The sequence below is a fragment of the Onychostoma macrolepis genome, chromosome 04 (genome assembly GCF_012432095.1).
Source record: "Onychostoma macrolepis isolate SWU-2019 chromosome 04, ASM1243209v1, whole genome shotgun sequence".
Classification (NCBI taxonomy): Eukaryota; Metazoa; Chordata; class Actinopteri; order Cypriniformes; family Cyprinidae; genus Onychostoma; species Onychostoma macrolepis.
This window is the reverse complement of record NC_081158.1, coordinates 22,546,382-22,565,246: the sequence shown is the minus strand read 5'-3', so window position 1 is coordinate 22,565,246 and position 18,865 is coordinate 22,546,382. Positions and strand designations below refer to the sequence as shown.

Genomic DNA, 18,865 nt, shown 5'->3' with positions numbered 1-18,865 from the left:
GTATAAATGACCATCCAATTATTTATTTATTTATTTATTTATTGGAAAGAAATCAATACTTTCAGCAAGGACACATCAAAATGATTAAAAGTGATATTAAAAAAAAAAAAGTGATATTAAGCATCAAATGATGTGACACTGAAGGCAAAAAATCATCTAAAAATGCAGAATAAATTATATTTTAAAATATTAAAATAGAAAACTAAATTTTAAAATGATTGAAAATCTTACCGACCCCAAAATATTGACTGACTAGGTGATAAAAATAAGGGTTTGCTGTCACGTTGTGTCTATATATGAGCATATATGGGGCAGGATAGCAGAATAACAGTTATGGGGAGTCGTCAAAAATCTGTCACGCTACACTAAACACATTTAGGAAGGGAAATGATTTGCAACTGAATCAAGACACATTATTCCCAAAAGTAGAGCATTCACATCACGTCAACACACATCCATCACACGCATGCACAGATAGATCACGATGAAAGACATTTAAAGCCAATTCCTAGGTCAAGGTAGTCCAGCTACGTAAAAAGACAGACAATGGCAGCTCTCATGGCCTTCAGGATCTCAGAAAGAGCGATGAGTGCCATGTTGTAAAAGTCAGAAGTCATTCAGACCACATAGCTTTACATTTAATTTCCCATAGAGCTGTGCATTAGAAAGTCATTTACTGCTATAAGGGGGATTGTTTTCAAGCATGCCTATTCGCTGTGATAATGTGGATTATAAAATCAGCAAAACAAACACATAAAAAGGAGCGAAGTGTAAAAACAAAAAGAACGTATCCTTAACATCAGGCTGACATTTCTCATTGAGCACAGCTGTTATTTGGCTTTTCCCGAGTGTGTCAGAGGGAGGGGTGACGGGAAGCGGCAGGCAATCATGGGAAGCGCATCACCATTTATCTAGAGCCCCCTTTCCCACCAACACTCAGAATGATGTGCCAACCAGTGTCACTCAAAAGGCCATTTTTGCCCGTCCCGCTCTGACAGCCGAACGAGAATGGGACAGAACAACAGAAAACAAGGAATAGGAGGAGGGGGGCTGGGGGTTGAGAATCGCATGTCATTTTTCAGTGTCTTTCGTTAAGTTGGAGTCGAACCCCTGAGGCATGGCGTGATACGCCGAAAAGACCTGCCACAGTGACAAACACGACACAGAATAATGTATAAACTGAAAAGAGTGCACTAGATTTAAAACAAAATAAATTTGAAAAAAGTCAGAAGGTTTGCACACGTTCGAACATTACATAGGAATGACAGACAGATTCATGTTATTTCCTGCAGATGTTACTTCCGTTTCACATCCACTTTCTATGAAAGTGGCACGGAGGACACAAATAAAATATAAAAAAGGGGGAAAAAAAAAAAATGAAGCTACATGAAACCATCTTCCCAAGAGTAAAGGGTCTGACTCAAAACCAGACACTGGAGCACATATATCTTGTACAAAGCAATTGACCAAATTAATGAGCTGGAATATGCCAGTGAATTTCCATTTGTCTCGGAATGGCCTTTGGCCCTGTGATATATTCAGGGAATTTGCTCTCCATTTTTACAACAACTCATTTTTTTGCATTTCCAAGAGCATGTATATTGTCAAAAAGAGGAGATGGTGTACAACCACAGCAATTGAGAGAAGAATATATCATAATAAATGAGTTTTACATCCAAAGTCACAATCTAAATAACCCAGCACAGGCTCGTCATTACCATTCAATCGGTATTGACTCCTAAAGGACGAAAAGCTCTTGAGAGATGTTGTGTAACATTTCAAATGTCAGTCTATTCAATACATGGGTATTGCAGAGCTGTGAATGGTGTCTGGAGTTAGAGACGGTGAAAGACAACCGACAGTTTCACAGTCTCATCTTTACTCTCTAATCAAATATGCCTAGGATGCAGTGTACAAATGCAATTACAGTGTGACTGTCTCTTAGCCTGGGTGATCTTTATGAACACTTGACCCAAGTTCACCTGAGGTCTTTGCTTGAATCAGAAATAAGGAAATGTTATTGTACACAATTGGACAGAAAGTACTGAGGGCACATTAAAATATAGTCAGAAATGGAAAAATAAAAATAAAATAAATGACACTGACAGTTGCCACAAAGTCCCAAGGACAACCTGTCAGTCAATTACAAGTTCTGAAGTTCAAAAAAAAAAAAAAAAAAAAGTAGAGTAAAATTCTGCAACTCTCCTTGATACGATCTAAACGATTGACTTCTTGTCAAACCCAAGGCTGTGCACCCAAACAGCTTCACATAATGAGAAAGAGGTAGCAGAAAGAGAAACGGTTGACTTCTCTTAAATCCCCTCTCTTTTTGCCCCCCTTAAGACTGCGGGACGCACAGATGCTGCTAATCAGCCAGAAAGAGGCAGTCTGCCTGAACATAGACCCATTCGGACTCTCAAATCAGGGAAAGAGGAGCAGATAAAGTCAAAGAAGGGCAAGAGAGAGGAGAGAGACAGATCCAATACTAAGATACGACGGAGTGCCTGAAGGAGCTGAAGGAACGGGAGAGTCGGTTACACAGCCATGCGTTCCGTTATCCAGTAGAAAACAGGGCTTAACCGAGATTGAGTCAGAATTACACTTCTAAGAAACGTGCATGGGCCGCACGGGAAGGGAAAGTGCGAATCAGATGGAAGATGAGAAAGAAAACGAGTGGGTAGGGGTCGAGTAAGGAGTCTGCTGCAAACTTAGGTCTGAGCAGACATCTGAAGCACGAGATGTGCTGGTGAAAAATCAGCCGTGAAGTGAAGGCCCCGTCAGCATTTATGCCAGCAGCTTTGAGAGTCGTGTGCTTATTTGTAAGCAGAAGCAGCGCTGAGTGGTTGCTGTTATGTAACGTTGCGCCAACGTTATTAAGGTTTATGCAATCGCGGGTCACTGATGTGTGCTGAAGACGTGAGCAACCTTTTGTTGTTCACTTCATACACCACATGCTATTTTCACAGCTGCTTTCCTGACCAATCACAAAGCACAATAAACAAGAGGATTGAAATCAAAATGTACAGCCTATAGATAGAAGAGAATAACTATGTGAATTGGATTATAGTGGGATTTTGCTTAGTCGGGCTACAGTCATCTTTGATGTGTTACGACTTAAGATACTGTTATTTACAGTTGTTTAGAGAGTTTTCATGGGCGTTATTTGAATAGAAATGCACACAAATGGGAATTTCACTAGATGGTGAAAGATGCATGTAGATTTCACAATGGTTCAGTGGTTGATTCAATGGTTCAGTTGTTCATATGAATTTGCCGCATGCACCAACGGACAGCTGCTTAGTTAGAAAGTTACTTTGTGAGCAGTGCTTCAAACATCATTATGGAACTGACAATAAACAATGAACCCTTTTTTTTTTTTTTTTTGGTTTGCACCTTTTCAACAAAACTTTGCTAATGTGACTGCAAATTTACATGTCAAGTTGTAACTGAATATTTGAAGGAACATGTCAAGCATCATGTATACAACGCAAAGGACATTTGTAGTATAATTAAACTGGACAAAGCAAAGATATAACTACATTATCTTGGGTTTGTAGTCCAAATTTGCAAAAACAGGACTGGTATGATTTTAGTGTGACTATAGTGTATGCATTTTTTAAAAAGGCTAATTAATATTAGTCCAACTGAAATTAAACTTTCAAAGTGTACAAATTCATTTAATGTTTTTTTTTGTTGTTAATGATGGAAGTATTTTTCAATGTGTATTTATAAAAAGACAACCAACTTCAGCAAGATGTCCTTGAATTCCTTTTAAAGAATGAATTTATGTATGTAGAACAAGATCGCACACTTGCAATGCATTGATCCAGCATTTACCTCTGGGTTTGTGGTCCTTGCAAACTTTCTAAACTCACCCTTCAATTAACAAAAGACGAGTCTACATGATCTCAAACTACTAGATAGCATCTGAAGATGTTTTTAGACATGTAAGAAACTGATAATTACATGTCTCCCTGGTTTCTGACAACTACATAAAAGACACATTATTCAAAACTTACAATAAAAGAAGGCGGCCTGATGACTATCATAAACATTCAGCTCTCAGACAGGCTTGACAGGTAAAACGTGGGTGTTATTTTTTCTTTTTTCCAGTTTGTCTATGGCTATTTTTAAAATCTAAAATATGAGAGGATGTGGCTAACTTACAGCTCATATTATGGCTTGAATAGTAGTATTTTCACAAAAGTTACAAACATCACCTGTACTCACAGCATATTGAAAAACTGTTAAATCAATACCTCATAATTGCTCACTGTGGAATTATCTGCATCTTTATACCTGCCGCTGGTAAAATAGTGAGGAAATATGCTCTACTTTCATTCTATTCTCTCTCAGATCCAAAAAGGGTCTTATATAAACCTTTCAGCTGGGGGGCATGGAGCTACGCTTGTGCAATGTATGAGAGAGAATAAGTGTGTGTGTGTGTGTGTGTGCGCGCAAGTGAGAGAGATACAAAGTGACGTAGGCCCTGTCGTCAGCAGCTCTGGGGATGAGTGGAGTTTACTCTTTTACTCCCTCACTTACACTCCCCCCCTCCTTTGCTTCCCTCATTTTAGTGTTCTCTTTTCCTGTCTGATGTTCTGTCTGTTTTTTAGTGGAAGGTTGAAGAAGAGAGTGAACACACACTGCCTGAAGACAAGGCTTTCACCAGAGAGAAAGATCCAAGTTGGGATGACCTGCATACGGCACTGCAAAATTCATCTGGGAAAAACGGAGATTGAGAAAATGCAAGACAAGCAGGAAGAGGTGTGCTAAAGCAAAATAAAGTGTATTAATAATAATAGTAACAATACAAATTATTACTTTTTACCCAGGTGCTTTTTCTATATTTAAAAAAAACCCACTACTCTACGACAGGCAGCTGTATCATTATGGGGACTTTCTAAATGTATGGCAAAACTGTGCATAGTTTCCTAGTTTAAACATCTTAACTCACTTTATCCTACTAAAAAATTGAGACTAGAGATGATATTAACAAACTCTGCAGGAATTTCCTGTAGTAGGAATCTCTTCAGACAAACATGATGTTGTATGACAGCACACGTGTCTGAGTGTGTGAGGGCCAGGGGCTCATACGCTTCATCATATATTTAAAACCATGTTACTCTGTAACTGTCAAGATGAGAGAAGCCTACGCCCCTATATGGTCGAAAAAGAGGAGTAATTAAAAAAAAAAAAAACCTAAATAAATAAAAACAGCATGCCACTCAGGGCTGGTGCATGAAGGACACTGACCTGGCCCTCAGCGAGAGCATCTCAATTTTAAAACAAGCTCCTCTTAAAGCACTATATTATGCAGAAACCACACAAGAGCAGTGTAGAACTACTGTTCAATGTTATGAGTGACACTACTGCATTCCAGCAACACACACACAGGCTGTCGATCGATTCAAAAATAACAATTTCACACATTTTTCTGTAATTTACTGGGACTAATCACATAAAATCTGTAACCAGAAATGTTTAGAGAAACAACACAAAGATGGTATATTTTAAATATTTGTTTAATGACATCTTTTTAGTCTGAATAATAAGAATAAAGGCAAGTATCACTGATACTAATGTAACGCTTCTATTAAATCTAATTTTTAAAATCAACTTCTGGGGATAAAAATTAAATTATTCAACCATTTTTGCAATCATTTTTAACAGGCCTAAACTGTTACAGAACATTACAAAATATTATATACACACACAAAGGAATAATTTGGGAACGACTCTATGAGCATGCTTGGCCTTTCCCCTGACATATTTGTAAAATTAGAACTCCATCTGTAGTCACAGGCAACTCCGATAAGATCTTTTTCTCCACATTATTAATATTGAAAAAAAATATTCATTTCTTTCCCACTGGTTAGCAAAAGATCAGCCCACACATGGATTTTAAATCTGCATGCCTGGTTAGCAAAAAATTTAAACACCACACGCATGTGTATGTATGTATGTATGTATATGTATGTATATGTATGTGTGTGTATGTATATACACACACACATACATACATATACACACACATATACACATACATATACATACATATATATATATATATATATATATATATGAAAAGGGATTTTGAGAATAAGGTCTCTAAACAAATCTGCTCGCATTAGCAGGGCTTCAAATGAAAAACAGAAGGGCCATCAGTCGTATTTACCCCCCCCCACTATTTTTTTCCCCTTCGAACCATGTCATCAATCGCTCACTCTCTGCGTCCTCATTGTCGGAAGGTTTTGAGAACAAGGCTCAACTCTAGCCAGAGAGCGAGGAGTGGCCGCTGTTTTATTGAGCTGGGCTTTGAATGCGTTTCCTGCATACAGCAGGCAGTCACCTCAGGGAAATCCCATACTGCACCGCAACACAAAACACATTTAAGAAAGGTCACAACCCACAGTTTAAGGGGATTTATTCTAGAGCATTCCATCATATTCCCCAGGACCCCTTTAGCTTTCTCCACAACCCACCGGCCACCCACTTTAGTGATGGTGCATATGTGTGTTTGAAACCGCATTGGACAGTCATTAGCTAAACCGAACATTAGCATATTTCTGTACAAGATTAGACAATTATTTTAAATGATCTTTTAACATATTCCTGAAAAGGCTCAGTTCTGAACTTCGTCATACCATTTGTACAACCAAACTATGGTGCAAATCAACAATTACTTTAATCACATATTTGCAAGGCTGTTATGGTTCTGTAGCATATGCTCACTCTAAGTTGGTTACGACTTTAAAATGAAAAGCACAGCCACCTAAGTGTGCCCACACACTACAGTTTGCAACCGCAAACCCACTAAATTGAGGAGAGAAGGAAGTAGAAAAAAAAAAGTGTGAAAAAAGTTAAGAAAATATTCATGTTTATGTTACATTCAAAAGTAGCTAATATGTTATTCAATGAAAATTTGGTGCAATTGGACCCAATGAACTGAGTCCAATTGCACTTCGGAAATTAAATTTGCTGTATTCCTGCTTAATTTCCAGTCCAGTCTTCAAAGCGCAATTTATTCATTCCCATCCATCAATCGTTCAGTCTAGTGTGCAAGTGCCCTTAAATGTTCTTTATCTACGCCGCATATTGTTTTTTTCAGGAAAAACAGTTTGGCACTCAATAATGACATCGTTTTACCCTTGAGTGAATGCTTCATTTCAGTGTGTACGTTACGTTAAAAAGGGCCATTTAATATGCAGTTAAATAAGGACTGAGGGTTCTCATCCTCCTCTGCTAATGAATACTCTATATCAGGCCTCAAGAACCACCAGAGAACAAAAAATTTAACTCCGCTCCCTATATCTCATTAAAAGTAGTGAGTCAGTCATTTTGACATGTGGCACCTTCCACATACCCACAGAAGTGCGTCAGCTGTCAGTTAAGATAAGTATGGAGCTGAACAACACCCTATTCTGAAACTCAAACAAATGAAAGTGATCGCTCTTAGTGCGTGCTGGAACAACGTTGTTATTAGTGACAGATGAAATTTCCCAAGAAAATTGCTAGGGGAAAAGTGAAGAATATTCATTAAAAACAGGGTGTCTGGCCAATGTGTGCTTGCTGCTTGTAAGACAAAACTGCTGCTACTGGATTAGGTCAGCAAGTTGAACTTGAGAACTGGATCAAAGATTCATGAACAAAACATTCAAACTTGTTTTGTGAAAAGAATAAATGAAATATAAAAAAATGTCACTCAAAACAATTATCGTTGACAGATCAAATTTATGTGCAATGCTGTTGCATGTTTTCCAGAAGATCAGTAGCGCACAAGTCATATGGGCCATTTTTTTTATTTTTTGGGTGTTATTGCCTCCTTTTTTGAAGTTTGAATGCTTCAGTCAACCTTGTGATTTCACGATCAGCAGTGTCTTCAAATTTATCCTTTTGTACTCTTCGGAATACAGTCACATAGGTTTGGAACAACGGTGTGAGTAAATGACTAGACTTTTGCTTTTTGTGTGAACTATCCCTTTAAAATAACTGCATAAGCTTTTAATCTGGGCTGGAACATTCTAATAGACATAGAGAGGTTTAATGAAGGTCATTAGTTTGCAAACAATAGCCATTACAAGAGTGCTGGAGCAGGAGGCAGAAGGGATGACACTCTCTCCATCCCTTCGGAGTGGATTGTCTTGAGCTCAGCCAATCCATCACAGGGAAAAACAACCAAGACAAATATCATTAACCATCCACTGGCCCTCAAATATTATATTACAGACAGTTAAAATAGAGTGGGGGGATTGTGGAAAGGAAATAGAGGCCTGGAGCAGAGAACAGAAAACTAGAACAGATATGAAATGATGATGAGAGAGGATGAAACAGAAGGAAAGACGAGATGATAACACAGTGAAATGATACATAAACCTCTAAATCTTGTTGCATGTGTTTACTAACAGCTGCTCACAGTTGGACAATATGATGTGAATGATAGCGGACAGAGAGCTCAGGTTACTGTGGCGGCTGTAATCTCTTTTAGAATTAATTCCTGGAAATTGAAATGAAATTGAAAGTAAGTGTCTGGTCACCCCTCCTCACTCAAGGTCACAAGTGTTAGCCGAAATGACAGCATTTCCACCTGCCTTAGGCTGATTGATTCAGAGCATGAGAGAAAAAATCTGAAGGTTTGGTCAACAAGGGTGGATAGAGCATGTGTTTTAGAGTGTCCACTTCCTATGGAGATATCTATCTATCTATCTATCTATCGATCGTAGTTTCACAAACAAATCAGGTGCAATATTATTGTGTGCTTAAACTGCATGCATGCATGCATGTATATGTATATATATATGTTACATTCAAATGTTTCTCTAGAGCACTGCCTGATTTATGGAAATCAACCAATGAAATCAGGTCATACTTAGCGGAATGCCACATTATTAATAAATTATATATAAAAAGTTTGCAAACTTTTCCCAACTTCTATACAAATGCTCTGAAAGACTAGTGTACAGTAATTGCAAATATCGCTGGGTTGGTATTGGTCCTCTCCAGTGAATTGGACGAGGGAAGCAGGCTGACCTACATGCAGCAGACCCTATATCCCAGATAGACTGGCAAACCCTGAGGCTGCCATCCTGCCCTCGCTTGCCCACTTACTGACAAGACCCAACCCGCCAAACTGGGTCGCTGGTGCCGATACAGAGCAGACCTCTCCCTGCGTCCTTCAGCCTGAGGCGGGTTGAGCTGGCAAGCTGGGCCCTCTCCGCCAGCATACGATCATTCCAGAAGGCCTGGGGTTTGAAGGGGTGGGGGTTGGGTGTCCCCACTATACGCATGGTGTTCTGGGTCAGCGTCACAGCGAGAGAGTGGAATGGCCCAAATGATGGTGGAGGCCTGCCAATGGCCACCCGCAGTTACACACTCAGAGGTTTGTAGTCCATGGACACAAAAAAATAAAAATACATTACACACTCAAGCACACATAGGTCATAATTCACTAGAGGGTTAGCCCATGGGTCATATGTACATATGCATTTAAATAATGTCTCCAGACACTTGACGCTTTATGCAACCGGGTCACAAATCCCTAAATGTGTCCTATTTCGCTACCACAAGCTATGGGTGTCATTCACAAAGACATTCACAATCTCACACTCACTGTCACACATACACAGTGGTGTGTCAAAATGCCAGGCTTTGGTTGCCCAGGGTGCTGTGCTGTTTAGCACTGCTGTTCAATTCTATGACATCTGCTGTTACAAGCGTGAGATGCAAGAACCTCTTTAAAGTACCTTTCACCTGCTGGCTATCACTGGGCGAAAGCCAACATGCCCAAGGTTTGAGAGAATGATTACAGGGCCATGCTTTAAAAGAGCACTGCTAAGCAGCTCTGTTTGTAGAGGAAATGGTTTAAAATGGTGAGCCCTATTCTCTTCGAGCAGGGACCATCTTAGCTCCCACTGCATGACAGGGGAGATATTTTAATCTTGGAAGGGAGGATAAAAGAGAGAGAGAGAGAGAGAGAGAGAGAAAGTGAGAAAGTGTCCTCTCACACCACAGGCCCAGCTTTGCACAGTACAGAGACTCCCTCTACCGCATCCAGAGGAGGCTTAATCCATCTGAAGAGAGCAATAGCCTTTGGCAGCACACACGCTGAGCTGTCCAGTGCCCCTCCCATGATTCCCCGTGGGCTAAGCACACCGGTCAAACTGTATCGGCACGCGCTCACACGAGGTTCAGTCAACAGAGAAGTCTCACTGACCAAGTGTTGGGTCAGACCACACAAATCACTCCACCTCATCACAACTCGAGGGGAGGGGGGTCCCAGCTGGGAATGTGGAAGACAAAGTAAAATCATTCATCAATCGGACGGTGCTTATCTTAGAAACGGAAGCAATCGGGTGAAAAATCGCAGTGGTTCACTTGCAGACTGCAGACAACTCTAAACAAATCTACAAAATACCAGAACCTTGAAGAGAGAGGGGAAAAGACGGAGAGAGGAGGGTGAGAGAGAAAGAAAAAGCGAGAGTGAGAGAGAGAGAGAGAGAGAGAGCATGAGCAGGAGAAGCGAGAGAGAGAGACAGAGAGAGGGAGAGAGAGGGAGAGAGAGAGAGAGGAGGGGGCGGACACGGATGAGCTAACGTACTAAAACCAATGCATCAAACCAATGCACTGCTTGGAGTGTGATGCGTCAGCAGTACATTCACGTTTTCATTGAAGGACAAAAAGAAGAGCAGGCATGCAAGCCTGCATCCCAGGTGCCTGCTACTGCACCACAGAACATAGCAAAAAAACACAACGGCAGAAAGGTGGACTAACCCGGGGCCAGAGAGGTTAAAAATAAGGACAGAAAGGAGGGAGCAAGGCAAGATGTTGCCATGGGGAGCCACTTTTCCCTAGCCTCAGCGCTCATCCACCAGCTCGAGCCGGACAGCTGTGCCGCTGACAAAGCTGAGAGCTCCAACTCTGCACTGAGCTCAGGGCACTGCAGCGCTATACGGATACTTCTCTGATCGACACAACGTCACAGAGAGGGGGGAGAAACGCTCTCTCTTTTTTCTCTCATTCCAGGGAGAGAGCACGCTCGAAAGCAGGAGAGAGCGAAGGAGAACGAGGCAGAGAGAGAGCGATCTCTCTACAGTGAACGAGCCTTCTTACAGAGCTGCCGCTGCACTGGTACCCCCCTTTACACCTTCCCTGGACTCTCGTCGTCAACTTCTTACAGAAAAATTGAAGGATTATTGGGAAGTGTGTAGAAAGAACCCTGCAGCCGTCGCTGCGTGCAAGCGCGAGTGCACGGAGATGGAACGCGGAGCTACTTAAGAAAAGAAATGCGCTAATGACCGCAGTGTCACAGTCTTTTCAGCTGGACAAGGTGCTGACAAGTCGAGCGGACCAAACGTACTGAGAGGGAGGGAGACGGACAAAGTAAAGTGAGTGGAAACACCGGAGGGACACTTTTATTATTCTTTAAACAAAAGCATAGAAGAACATTTGAAAAGACTGGATTTCTCATTCTTATTCCTCTCTCTTTACCCCCTCTAACTACCCCTCCCTTTTTTCCTCCCCCTACTCTGGTTTAGCATGTGTGAGCGGTCCTCTATGGAGACACGGGCATTTAGTAGCAGCATCAAGCGGAGGTATCCAAGGACAAGCATCTGTGGATAGTGTGAGAGCAAGCGCTTCTATAGGAGCCAAACTGGATTGGTACTTTTGCCTAAAGCTCTGAGGCCCTGCAGAGCTGCTACACGTCTCCTCGGATGCTCCTCTGTGGATTTATTAGGGGCCATTTTGGCATTCATCTCTTGTTTTCTGACAAATGAAAAAAAGAGAAGGCGTTGCTTATCCTGGGAATATAGGAATTTGAGGGAAAAAATCTATTTTGTGATTGCAAAAATTGGACCTGTAAAACCTTTGAGGTAGGTGTTGAGCCTTTCCAACCCTTTTTTATACATAAAATATATTCCCTCATTTTATTTGATTCATTATTCCTTGGCTTTTCACTTCTCCCTTTTTACTCAAGTACTTGTCATTGAACGCTTAGCCTCCAGTTCAGTAAATGGAAAAACAATCTAGAGTGTTGTTTAACCCAGGGTAGGGCTTCATTAGTCAGAGGTGAACCCCTCCCCTTCCCCCTGCTTACTACCCCCCTCTCCCCAACCACCATCATCACCCCACAACCCCCCCCCCCCAGACGATGCTGAATTATGAATGTGCCACATCATGAGTCTCCTGGGGCGGGTAGCTGTGCGTCGAGCCAGGAAAGCCGCCCTGCTCTGTGTCCTGTTCCTCATGGTTCAAGTGTGCGTGGAGGTGGCGGCTGCAGCAGGGCCCCAGGGCTGCCCGACTGATTGCTCCTGCAACAACCAGCTAAGCAAGGTGGTGTGCACCAGGCGTGGGCTCACTCGCGTGCCACCAGGTATACCCAGCAACACCCGGCACCTAAACCTGATGGAGAACGCCATCGAGGCTGTGCAGGCCGACTCTTTCCGCAACCTCCATCACCTGGAGGTACTGCAGCTGGGCCGCAATGCCATTAGACAGATTGAAGTGGGTGCCTTCAGTGGACTGACCAATCTCAACACACTGGAACTATTTGATAACAGGTTGACAGTGGTGCCAAGTGGGGCATTTGAGTATCTGTCCAAGCTGCGAGAGCTGTGGCTGAGAAATAACCCCATTGAAAGCATCCCTTCATATGCATTTAACCGAGTACCATCACTAATGAGATTGGATCTGGGTGAACTGAGGAAACTGGAGTATATCTCAGACGGGGCCTTTGAAGGTCTAGTCAACCTCAAGTACCTCAACCTGGGGATGTGCAACATTCGAGGGGAGATGCCCAACCTGACGCCTCTGGTTGGGCTAGAGGAGCTGGAAATCTCAGAGAACCTCTTTCCTGAGATTAAACCAGGTTCATTCAGAGGACTATCTTCCCTCAAAAAATTATGGATCATGAACTCTCAAATAGGGCTAATTGAACGAAATGCATTCGATGACCTGGCCTCTTTGGTGGAGCTGAATTTGGCCCACAACAATCTAAGCTCACTGCCCCATGACCTCTTTACACCACTGAAATTCCTGGTGGAACTTCACCTCCACCACAACCCCTGGAACTGCGGCTGCGACTCACTCTGGCTAGCACGCTGGCTACGCGAGTACATACCCACCAACTCGACATGCTGTGGGCGTTGTCACTCCCCTGCACACATGAGAGGCCGCCAGTTGGTTGAGCTGGACCGGGGTGATACCGGGGCAATGCAGTGCTCCGCCCCTTTTATCGCAGATGCCCCAAGAGACCTGAATATTTCTGCTGAACGTGTGGCAGAACTGCGATGTCGAACAGCGGCCATGTCTGCTGTGCGATGGCTCCTACCGAATGGGACGGTTCTAACTCATGCATCAAGCCACCCACGGATAACTGTGCTGAACGATGGGACTTTGAACTTTTCGAACGTGCTAGCAGGTGACACGGGCATGTATACCTGTATGGTGTCCAACGCGGCCGGAAATTCCAACGCTTCGGCCTATCTAAACGTAAGTGCGGCTGAGCTCAATACGTCCAACCTCAGCTATTTCACCACAGTCACAGTGGAGGTGCTGAGCCCCAGATCTGAAATGCCCAAGCCCAAAACCACCACGACTACAGCAGGTGCCAGCACCACTACCACGGCCTCGCCATCCGTCTTTCAGCCAGTTTTCATCTCTACACCAACAGTACTGCTCCAGAGCACCGACAATCCACCAAGTCGCCCATCTGTTGTACCTGGCTCAAAAGCGACGACAGGAAAGCCGCCCAACCCAGCCAGTACCAGTCTGGATGAGGTGATGAAGACAACAAAGATCATTATCGGTTGTTTCGTGGCAGTAACCTTGCTAGCAGCAATCATGCTAATTGTATTTTATAAACTACGAAAGCGGCATCAGCAGCGGAGCAATGGTGCTGCAGCCAGAACTGTGGAGATTATTCCGGTAGAGGAAGAATTGCCACCATCGGCATCTGCTGCCAATATAGCAGGGGAGGGGGCACTGACTCTACCAGAGATAAGGGATCGTAACTGTATTTACAAACTGGACTACAACACCCGCAAATCTGACTACGGCTACAAACCAAAACTAGAATACAGTACCCATAAACCCAAGGACGATTTCGGCATCCACAAACCTAAGTCAGACTTCAACACCTACAAAGCTAAAACAGACTATATGTACCAACCTACTTTGGAATACAGCTCTCAATATTCACACAAGTCATTGCCGGATTATCACATAAACAAAAAAGCTGAGCAGAGCCCCTACAAACATGGATTTAGTACTCACAAACCTGACTTCAAATCTCATACTCCTAAACCAGACTTCAGCCCATTCAAACCAGAGTACGGTGTTCCAAAATCCAAAACGGACTACAGTATGCCCAAGCTCAAATCCGATTACAGCCCCTTCAAGACAGACAGCAGCCTTTTCAAACCTGACTACGGTGCGTTCAAGGCAGAGTACAGCCCCCTCAAAGCAGAATATGTCAGTTGTGACTTCAGCCCTCACAAATGCAAAATGGATTACAGTCCTCACAAGGTGGACTACAGCTCGCATAAGATTGACTACAGCGCCATGAAGCCCAAATTCAACACATACAAGCCACCGGGCCATGGTGCCAAATGGACAGAAAGCAACAGCATTGGAAATTCTTTGCCTCGAACCTTGCCCAGTGCTCTCACAGCTGCTCCTGAGGCCCTGGTTATAAAAACTCACACCAAGGAGAAAGTACAAGAGACTCAGATATAGTCTGGCCCACAACAAATCAGAACCTCAGTCAAAACAATCCTCTCTCCCCCTATAGGCCCAACCCCATCTGAGCATAAAAACATGCAATAGAATGCACAAAAGAGGAGAAAAAAAAAAGACAGGAACTACTTTTTTTGTACAGAGTGCAATTCTTAAAGACTGATTCTTGTTGTACATGCTTATAAATAAATATATATGGAAAAACTGAAACTACCATGGGCTGGTAATAGAAAAGCAGATTATATAAAAAAAATAAATAAATTGAAACTATTTTTTAACTTATAACTCCTATTTAAAAGATGAGTTGTTTTAAGATGATGTACTGAATTTAAGATATGAGGGTAGTCTTGTTTAAAAGGGCATTCTGTGTGATTTCTAAACAACGCTACAGAGAATGCAGTGAAAAATATAAAAAAGAAGAAAAAAAAACATTTATACTGAGAAGTCTTTCTTTTAAAAAAACAACAGTAAAAGGTCAGTGTTGATCTTTGCAGGTTTATCTTGTAAAAGCACCATGAATTTGTACTGTGCCAAATGTTACAAATGCAATAAAAGGATTTTTGGAAGAAAAGAAAAAAGAAGAACCATTTAGATTTTTTTTCTCTCTTGATGTACTGTTGCGATCAGCCAAATGCTTTAGACACTGCAGTAGGGCTCACTGCAGTTCTGATTTAACCCTCGGAGTGCTGGGTTCCGCTTAAGTCTAAAAGGCTAGGCAGAGGCTGCTTTTCTCCCTTTTTCTTTTGACTTTGTATGCTTTTCAGTGCTGCAGCGGCTTAACTGAGCTTTTATAATTTATTGGTGAACTGCTATTTTACATCACAAGAGAAGGCTTGTTAAAAAAAAATGACATTTCACTATATTATTTCCAAAGTTCTGCTATTAGCGTCAGGTAAACATGACAGTGAGGTTGTTGCATGTTGTTATTTGGACAATTGCTGCCTGCAGAAGGTTTCAAAATGCATTAAAAAGACAAGTGGTCTGCACAAAAAAGCTGGCCTGCCTTTGCTTTTAGCACTTTAGAACGGTCTGGTTAAAAAGGAGTGGTTGTTAAGCAATTTGAAAAACATTCGGTGTGAAGCATCCATTTCTAACCCAAATGCTTTTACTAGAACTGAGCGATGTGTGTAGATAAAACATGACGCACATAAAAATTGAGATGTCTTGATAAAACAAAGTTCAGGATTTTTCTTTTGTTTCACCAGCAATTTCCTCTGCACATTGCAAGCCAATGCATTAGACATTGACATCACACGGACGGGAAGTGAGTTGTCATAAATCAAACAGATTCTGTATGCTCATAAGAGGTGCGTCATGACATATCGCACAGGCTCATAAGCTTTGACTGTGACGTGTACGTTATTGTGCTCCTCTCATTCAGCAAGGCTTGTTTAAGTGTCAGCAAGTGCTTTTTACCTTGGCTAATTGAAATGCAAGAATAAGAAATAGTGAACAATAGAAAAAAATTAGGTCATAAATTGATGGCATATTAGAAGGTAATAAAATATAATACATGTTTGCATTGCAGGGCATATTGGCTGAGTGCATACAGGCTGTCTAGGAGATTAAAGCTGATTACATGATAATTGATCCAGCTCACACAGACACACACCCTTCACATAAAGTTGGGACATCTGGCCACAGTGAGACCCAGTACCCACTGTACGCCTAGACAAACATGCAAGCACGCACACACACAAAAAACAAAAATGAATCTGGCTTTAGGCTGTGCAGCGCCCCAGTTAAGACCAGTCTCACACTGTTTGTATCTGCGCTTTAAAAAAAGAAAGCCAATGGGAGCAGTATTTCTGCATACAGTGTCTTTATCAGTAATTTTGGCTGTCTGTCAAAGTAGTGTAGGGTACATTCGCACCACAGACCTCGATTCAACGGTAGTTTGGGGAATTGTGGTTACCTACAGATCTGTAAGATATAACTATATAGCCACTTTAATTCAAACAACAACTGATACCAAATATTAAAAGCAAAAACAAGAGATGGTCACAAACAGATCTAAACAGTGAAGTGTGTAATTTCAAATGAAATCAATGATTTTTGAACAAGTTTATTATTTGCCTGTTTGACCAAGCACTGTTGGTTGAGGAGTAAACTTGAATTGTTTCTGCACATTTATAATGGGTATGAAAAGTATTAAAACATATTTTACAGCTTATAACCCTTGTTCTGGTGTCTTCACAAACAAAGCCTTTGTTGCCGCAATAACTTTAAAAACTGCAATTACAGCCAGTGAGCACCGTTTATGCAGCTGAACATCAGACCTATAATTGCCAGTCTGGTTTTAATGGAGTATTGTATAGGACTGAAGTGGATCCTTGAGCAAGCAGCATATAAGAGCAGAGAAAGAGAATAAGGAAGAGGCCACATTCTGCCGAAGGGTTTGAGGACCCTTCATGCTCTTCAGCCCACTGATGAGAAAAAGCTACCTGAATTCACCAAACCAGGCTGCTGTGTGGCTCATGAGGCGGACATTTACAATAACATATCTGCTCAAACACAAGTGGGAATAATAGAGAGGATGCTGTTAAGAAATTACACGGAAGAGAAGTGGGGGGTTAGGTCGGTGAAAACGTTTTCAACATATCAATCACGAGCCAAAATAAATGTTGGTGAAATATTGCATATAAGCAAACAAGCAAATGTGTGAATCAAATAAGAATGAGATTTAGACCGGAAAGGACTAGAAACTGCAAATATGCAGCAGTATGAAAAAGAGGGCAAGAATGCCAACTAGAGCTGAAGGTAGGAAGGTTACGGCTATGATGACTGGGCTGTACCAGTGTAGGTGTAAAAATTGAGGGGGGACATTAATAAAGTACAGATGGAAGGTAGGTAGTCAGGCCAGTGATGGACCACGCTGAAATGAGGGATCAGAAGGGGTCAGAAACCTGACTTATACCTTGCAGTGAGGGTATGACTCCATTATAGTGCTGTTAATGGTGAGAACATCTACTGTTTTTTTTCTGGTGCTTAAAAGGGTCATTAACAGTTTATTTCTGTCCCCCATACATAAAATATGTGTTATTTATTAGGGTAATTAAAAGTGATAGACTGCTATATCGCCAAGGCCAATCAAATGGCTAATAATCAGGCCATTTTCTATTTATAACTAAGCTCTACTTGGCTAAACACAGGAACTGTAAATAACTTAATTCTTAACTTAAAGTCACATTGAGAAAAAAAAAAATCTATTGTATTATCAAAAGATGATACACTTTATAATAATTTAAACATTCTTGCAAAAATACTTTTTAGTTTAAGAGACTGCAATTTGATCCAGTAACTACCATGTAATCCAATAACTACATATATTTTGAATACTAAAACAAAAACAAAATGTGGCACCATTTTTCTTATTCATTAATTTGTATAAATGTTGCAAGCCTTAAGCACAACATAACAGCAAATCGTATGCTTTAAACTATAAGAACCAGCTCATAAGAGCCATTAGGTTTGTCTTGACTACTCTGATCCTGCTAAATTGTTTTGATTCACTATAAAAAAAAAAAGCATAGTTTCAAAAGAATCATTAATTTGAGAATCATACTAAGCTAGTCATAAATTCGGTTAAAATGTTGTTGTTTATAAAATAAGTTCTTAAATCTCTGGTGCCAAAAGTTTTGAAAGTGAACCGTAGTGATAGTATCACCCTCAAAATCTATAAACAGCATTACCAACAAATTATGTATATTATATAATCATTTCTTTTTTGATTTTGATTAAGGAAAAAAAACAAAACATTAGCACTACTTTAAGATACAGATTATCAGCCCATGCGCATTTCTTAAACTCATGACCTTGGCATTGCTAACGTCATCCTAGTTGAGCTAGGAACACAACTGGTCACTTCTGACAATCCATGTATATTTATGATCTGCCTCGTACATGCTAACTGCTTAGTTTGCTTTGGTTTATATGGAAATATTTGTACATTCTTACATTATTTGCCAAAACAGCCCTTTTACAAAAGCTAACAGAGCGTTTGTCATTGTCTGACCTTCTCGATGGCGGTCCCAAGAGAGCTCCTGAACAGATGTTAACTGGCTGCACTCCTGTCTGGGCCTCAGTTCTGGCCAAAAATAAAAAGTGGCTTTATGAAGGCCACCGAAGGCCC

The 18,865-nt window shown here is 41.3% G+C and overlaps 2 protein-coding genes across 2 annotated transcripts in view; one reads left to right on the top strand and one right to left on the bottom strand.

Annotated features, from left to right (window-relative positions):
* The window catches only part of snd1 (staphylococcal nuclease and tudor domain containing 1), a 168,708-nt gene that overhangs the window by 66,680 nt on the left and 83,163 nt on the right, over window positions 1–18,865 (bottom strand). The window lies entirely within an intron of this gene.
* On the top strand, window positions 6,544–16,909 carry lrrc4.1 (leucine rich repeat containing 4.1). Its single transcript, XM_058774228.1, has 2 exons — window positions 6,544–11,384; window positions 11,535–16,909. Exon 2 carries the CDS (start codon window positions 12,163–12,165, stop codon window positions 14,731–14,733), a length of 2,571 nt encoding a protein of 856 aa, XP_058630211.1. The 5' UTR covers window positions 6,544–11,384; window positions 11,535–12,162; the 3' UTR covers window positions 14,734–16,909.